Source organism: Aphanomyces invadans (genome assembly GCF_000520115.1).
Source record: "Aphanomyces invadans strain NJM9701 unplaced genomic scaffold supercont1.4, whole genome shotgun sequence".
Classification (NCBI taxonomy): Eukaryota; Oomycota; class Saprolegniomycetes; order Saprolegniales; family Verrucalvaceae; genus Aphanomyces; species Aphanomyces invadans.
In genome coordinates this window covers 920,888-927,739 of record NW_008580149.1, presented here as the reverse complement: position 1 = coordinate 927,739, position 6,852 = coordinate 920,888, and the positions used below count along the sequence as shown (strand labels likewise).

At 51.2% G+C, this 6,852-nt stretch overlaps 1 protein-coding gene across 1 annotated transcript; it reads left to right on the top strand.

The window, feature by feature from the left end:
* Window positions 1-3,891: 3,891 nt before the first annotated feature.
* On the top strand, window positions 3,892-6,449 carry H310_02779 (hypothetical protein; the record flags this gene model as incomplete). The annotated part of the gene is made up of 3 exons (XM_008866415.1): window positions 3,892-4,798; window positions 4,915-5,192; window positions 5,250-6,449. 3 exons carry the CDS (start codon window positions 3,892-3,894, stop codon window positions 6,447-6,449), a joined length of 2,385 nt encoding a protein of 794 aa, XP_008864637.1.
* Window positions 6,450-6,852: the final 403 nt, after the last annotated feature.

The window sequence follows — 6,852 nt, the reverse complement described above, 5'->3', positions numbered from 1 at the left end:
AATACGTTTTAAAATGAACTTTAAAGTCGGACGCCAAGTCCGACGATGACTTGATATCCGGTATACCTTCCGACTTTTTTTCACTAATGGAAAGTGATTGATTAAGCCGGGGTAAAGCTAGACTTCGAGCATGTTCGCTTTCTAGAAATTCTGCATTAGGCAGCGCTAGGGCGATGTTGCTTCCACTAGCTTTCACTTGCGCAAGGCTCATGTAACATGCATAATGGGCAGATTATGTATGACGTGGCCTTAAGTCGATATATGATTTGTGGATCAAATATTTCACGCCGATATGGCTCAACAGGTACTGCCCCGTATACTCACAAAAGGAGAACAGGTAGAGCTGAAGTGAGGTGGAGCTGGTCAGAGGGACGCTGGCTGAGGCGGCATACAACATTGAGAAGGTGCGAAATAATCTCCGTTTAAGTGAGTGGTTTGGGGTTGCGGGGTTCTTGATGTGGTGTTGTTGGGCGTCTGCGGCGGGGAAGGCGGCGGATATTCGTTGGGTTCGTTGGGTTCGTAACCAATTGAGTGTGAATACAAACGAGATTTAGCCGAGGTCAAGCTAGATTGCGAGAAAATTCCAGAGATTCGCAATACAGTGGCCGTCAGAATGGTTAGCCACTTTTTACTTCGAGGTGATTGTGAATAGCGTCATGTGATTGGTTGGTGGGATCCAGTTATTCGAACTACGGCATATTATTCGGCGAATCAGGACATATCACAGTATTTTTATTCATCGCAACAGAGCTGAAGCAATTTTATCACAGGTTATGGGATGATAGGGATGCAAATGAAATGTGAGGTGGAGTTTAAATTATTGCGCGCGGGCGGGAGATTAATATCATCAGCCAATGAAGTCACTGTATTCTGGACATCGATTATTATTGGACAAAAACAAAGTTGAAGCCGAAGAATATTCGAGTGGCGAACCATTCTGACGACCATTGTAGGCAGCTCTAGGGCAATAGGGAGATTTCTCAAACTCTCCATTCCCGTTGCCGTCCCTGTACACTGTGTAAAATTATCCTTGTACGGCATGACCTCTGCAATTTGATTGAAGTTCCCGCAGATATGGCAAGTTCTACGGACGACCTTTCCGTCCCCGTACAATCGAAAAGGAAGTATGCCTGAACATGAAAAGCGCCGAAATTGGTCCCACGACGAGGACATGATGCTTTTGGTACAAGCTGCAGCTGATCAGCCGCTTGCGGCGGACAACGGGCAAGTGTCAAAAGCATGGCAGGCACTAGCCGAGACCTTCATGACAAGTGATGCGTTCACGCGCGTTGTGGATGGGGAAAAAAGTACAGCACCGATTTGGACTCCTTATCGACGAGCACCGACGTTTTGACGTGGCCTCGGCAACGCTCTCTGGAGTCGACGAGGAAGAGTCCGATAAGCACATGATCTTGGACGACCTTCTTGCTCAGCTGGAGGACGTAAGACTCCTCGCTCCGTCGAGGTCAACGAAAACAAGTCAAGAGAAGGACAAGGGGGAGCAAGGCGGGCTTGTTGTTCGTGAAATGGCGATGCAAACACTCAAGCAACGTCAAGTGCTTTCTGAAGAAGGTGCAAGGACTTGGAGTTCAGACGACTGAAGTTCGAGACAGAAATTTGGCAACGAGAGTTCGATCGCTTAGAGCGACAACATGACCGCGAGGAACGCAAAGCAGAACGTGATCATCAGTTGGCTCTAGCGAAGATTGAAAGCGAAAAGTTATTTAGCATGTTGAAAGCTTTTCTCGAAGGAAAGAAGTAGAAGATGACAAGGATAATGGAAATCTATATTACATAGATTTCGTCTTGTGACAAATATTCTTCAAGAGTTGGCGGTCGCAAATCAAAGTAGGTTGAGATTTGATTTCCACCATTGTAGCACGAATTGCAATTTGTCAAGAACATTGCCACCAGTACGACTGTGCCAACGTTGGATAGCATAATCTTGTTCTGCATTTTGTAGGAAATAAATCCCCACAAAGATTTCATGCGACCAAAGTTCTTCTCCACCCATTGACGTTCTCGGCTTATGGATGAGTTGAATTTTTGCTTGAGTTCGTACAAATTGTTTCCCTTGAAACCTGAAACAATCCACTTCGAAATCGGATAGGCTGGATCACCATAAATGTAGTACCCATCGAAAATATCCACATGGGATTCAAAGTATTGCTCCAGCTTACTCACCCGCAGCAACGTGGCGTCGTGACAAATGCCCTCCAAAGGGTCAAAGAAGTGCATGCACAGGCCATCGGGAGAGGTAAGGCCTTGAAAATTCAGGCAATGTCGACGTTTATCCCCGAGTATATTCGCTTTTGAAGGTTGAGTCCTTCGGCTCCATTTGCAGAAGCATTGATGCGGCATGTTTCGATGTTTGTTCCATCGGGAAATGCCCAAACTTTGTACAAAGAGGCTCCTTTATTGTAAATTACAGCAGCATACAGGCTGATTCGGGCGCGAACGACTTTATTGTTGCAGTAGATTGTTGATTGCCACGTTGTATAAATGAAACGAACCATGAAGTTGAAAATTCTGCAGAGTTGTTCCCTCGAGCGACCAAACTTTGAAATCATGTCGTAGTAGATGACAGGGTAGCGCAGTCGGCGAAGCAGAATGCACACAGCTTCAACACCAACAACACGGCCCCGATGCTCTGTAATGATGACGTTTGGCACACACAAAAGCGAAGTAAGCTGGAGGATGCCTTGAACATAGAACCGATAAGAAAGCAGGGCGTCTGCATCTCGCATGTTGAGATCAAAGCTGACCTGGGGTATGAGTGGTCTCTCAACAGATATCCCAACTACATGTTGGAGCAAAAGAAGAACGGTGGAGAACCACAGCTTCTTGCGACGAGCCCAATTGTACACTACATATGCCAATGCTTCTTCATTGCGCATGTCGTGGCAAAAGACAAACTCGACAACATATGCTATTTACGGGAACGGGAAGTTGCGAAACAGTCAAATTCACAATTGGAGTCCGTTCCCGTAAGTCGATTTTACGGGAACGGCAGCGGGAACGGAGGATTTGCGAAATTTCCCTAATGTAGAGATTCGCAATAGGCAGCGCTAGGGCAATGTGGCTTCCACTAGCTGTCACATGTGCAAGGCTCATGTAACATATAGAATGGGCAGATTATGACGTGGCCTTAAGGCTCCACGTGTGGATCAAAATATTTCACGCCGATATGACTCAACATGGAGCTCCTCCATTTGGCGTCGAATTTGGGACGAGCCACGTGTTTTGGTGGCCATCCCGTCGCGGCTCGTTCTGGACTGCCCAAGCAAAAAAGAACTCCGACTATACACACCACGCATTCTCCCTCGACAGTTTGAAACTCGCCATCATGTCGTCATGCGTTTGATTCCCTCAGACGTCAACAGTGTGTCCTGTCCACTGGAATACATTGCTCCTGTTGTGTGGCTGTCCATCGTTTTGAATCTGGGCCACTTTGAGACTGAAACGATCGCCCAACAACGCGTGAGGAGAGTGCCGAGGGATTTGTGTTTGCCCACCTCAATTGTTGGGTAGCAATAGCCATCAGTGCTCGGTGTTGTGTGTGTCTGCATCCTCTACGTGTTGTCCAGCCCCCAGCCTGTGCTGGATCAAGGCAGTTGTGTCGCCGGGTTCAGAACCCATCCCGGATTCCAGTTGCTCTATCGTTCATTGCAACTCCTCCATTTGCTCTGTTGTTCCACGTCCCTCTGTCGCGACCTACCAGGCCGCTAGAATCTGTCTAATACATCAGTTTCTCATTTGAGTCGCGCCCCCAAGCAAGGTTGTCCCTTGCCCAAGGTCGCGGACTTCAGCAGTGGTTGCCGGACGCTGCGCGAGCCGGAACACATCAATAAATTTATTAGTCGTTTATCGCGGCTGAAGTACTCCTGGTCGATGGAAGGCTCCAACGATCAGCTCTCTGACCGTACGCTCCCAGACGGAGGGTACTACCGGGATGGCGAAGCACAGCCCGGGATCGATCTCCAAGCAAGACGCCAGGTGATTGAAGACCTCGTCTATGAAGACGAGACTACGTCCTCTATGAGTGGCGTGGAGGACAGGCTCGTGGTAGCCGAAGATCCTCCGTTGAGGTTGTTGAGCCGAGTGCCGGTTCCAGCCCCATTTCATGAAACTCGACCGTCGCTTGGTCCATTTCCAGTGATGGTCCACTCCCAAAAAGTGCATCATCATTATAAGCAGATTGTAGATGATCCTGCTCTAGCTGTGTTGGAACGAGCACGACGGGACGAACAGATTATTGGCCAGGCTGCGGAGTTCGCCCGGGTGTCTGTCAAGAACGAGTCAATGCAAAGCGCTGGACTTGCGCTGCAAGAAGAGCTCAAGGCGGCTAGACAAGCCGGAGAAGAGCAAGCGATGCGGGTGGCACAGGCTGAGGCACAGTTGCAGCATTACCACACACAGCAACAAATCGCTACTGATGAGGCCCGAAAGGCCCTCGAAGTATCTCGGCAGTTGGAATCTCAAGTTGCCGAATTATTGCGCCGTGACCGGGAGGGTGAAGCTGCGATGGAACGCGAGCGCATGGCGTGGACTCAGTCTCTTAAGGTTGAGATGAGTCGTGGCCGGAGCGATGCAAATCGTGTTGGAGATGTCAATGTTCCTGGGGTTGCACCACCTGGAAGTTGGCCTCAATCGACTACGGGAGTGGATTCGGGGAGGAGTGCCTTCTCGGGTCGCCAGCAAATGGTCCCTCTGCTCAGTGGATTCGCTGCACCGAAAGCCCCTCGTTACACGGGACATTCGGTGGACCACCGCAAGACGTTTGCCAAGCAATACCATGGTACTGCAATGAATGTGCTCAAGCGGCGTTGGCCCTGGGCACGAAGTTCGGCATTCGACCTATTGGCACCTGCATTGACGCGAAGGCGAAGCAGTTTGCTGCCATGATGCACCTAGGGAAGGAGGCGTCATCGGTCACGAATGCTGAGTGGATGGCATACTTCCAGTACGCCCTCGATTACCATGGTCCCGATTACGGCGATCTCGAGACGAAGATCAAGTCGTCTGTCGTTATGGATGACAAAGAGCTGGACGCCGATCGGTGCTACGACAAGTGGGTATATTCATACTGGTCTCTGTTGGAAAGGAACAACATGATGTCATTCCATACCAAGCATCCCAAGGCGGCTGTGAAGGCGCTGGTGGAAGGGCTTCGCCCACCCGCGCTCAAGGCAGTCATTAAGAGCCACCTTGATTTGGACCAGAAGCACCTTTGACATTCAGTGCTCCAGTTCATGGCGTTTGTTAAGGTCAAGCTGGTTGCGCAACTCGAGTTCACGCGGGCCGCCAAGGTGTCAGGGATCGTAAAGACTTCGGGAGACGAATCGTCCCGGGCCGGCTCTGTTGCACCAAGGAATGTTAAGGCCTTGATGAACACCGTTTCCTCGGGAACGCCTGGCCGCCAGGACATCAAGAAGGCGCCAAGTTGTTGGGCATGTCGCGGAAATCACAGGATTGAAGCCTGTGTTGAAGTCTCTGATGCTGAGAAGAAAGCGATCCGGGACAAGCGGAAGGGTGAATGGGCCGAGAAGAAGGAGAGGAAGCCGACCAAATCAAAGGTCGTGAAGTCTCTCCGTTGGATGAGTGAGCAGCCAGCTGACGGATGTTGCTGGTCCGAGATCCCTGGAGTCGCGCTGGAGAAGCCCATCTCAACGTTGATCGACTCGGGAAGTGATCCCGGGATGCTTCTCTCCAATGGTCTTATCGACCTCATCGCCCTGCATTCGAACGTAGATCTTCAGGCGAAGGAGTTGCCCACGCCCCAGGTCATGGAGGGTTTTGGCGGCGGACTGTTGTCCCTGTCCAAGCATGTGCTCCTGCCCGAGCTGGTTCTCTTGACGGGGGAGGCGCCGTTGGTTTTGAAGAACGTGAGCGCTTGGGTGGACACTTCCGACTCGGGATTGAACATTACTGTTGGCCGTCCTGTTATGGAGGCACTAGGGTATTCGACTGAAGACCTCCTCAAGACAGCTTCCGCAACGCAGGACGCCTACGATTTGGGTGACCTCTCGGTGCTAGACTTCGAGGGTGCCTCATCTGCGGCGCGCGCTTTGAAGGCACGTTACGCACAGATGTTGGCTGAATCAGGAGACCTCGATGATTTCGAGGACGACGTCCCGGCCATCAATGGCAACCCCAAGCTCGCAGTGCGCCGCATCCTGGAGCAGAAGGTTCAAGAAGCGCAATGCAAGGGATTGTCTGAATCCGGCGCTATTCGGTTGCATGACCTGCTCCGGGAATTCGAAGAAGTCTTCCGGGTGCAGTTCCAGGACGATCCTCCCGTAGCCGTCGACCCCCTGCAGGTTCGGTTCAAGCCAGATGCCGTCCCGACCACGTGCAAGGCACGGCGCTATTCTCCTTTGCAAACGGACTACTTGCGCAGCCACCTGGCAGAAATTGTAGAAGCTGGATTGGCTCGCCGTACCCTTTGATCGCGGTGGTCCTCTCACCTTGGTATTGTTCCCAAGAAGGACGGGAAATTCCGCATGACTGTGGACACGCGGGGCCCAAACTCCATGACGGAGCCGATGCATTGGCCTATGCCTGTGTTAGAAGTGGTCATGGCAAGGCTCGTCGGGAAGAGCTGTTTCTTTGCCGTCGACTGGTTCAAAGGCTTTTGGCAACTTCCATTGCATCCCGACTCTCGGGAAGCGTACACCATTATGGGTGTTGACGAGATGGTCGAGTCCAATCGGGTGCTCATGGGCGCGGTGGCGTTTTGTCAAGCCACGGCTCAGGAAATATATGGGGAGAAGTACGGCCATGGCATTGAAGCCTGGCTGGACGATGCCTTGGGAAGCGCATCCGACGAAGCTGAGCTCTTGAATTTGCTGG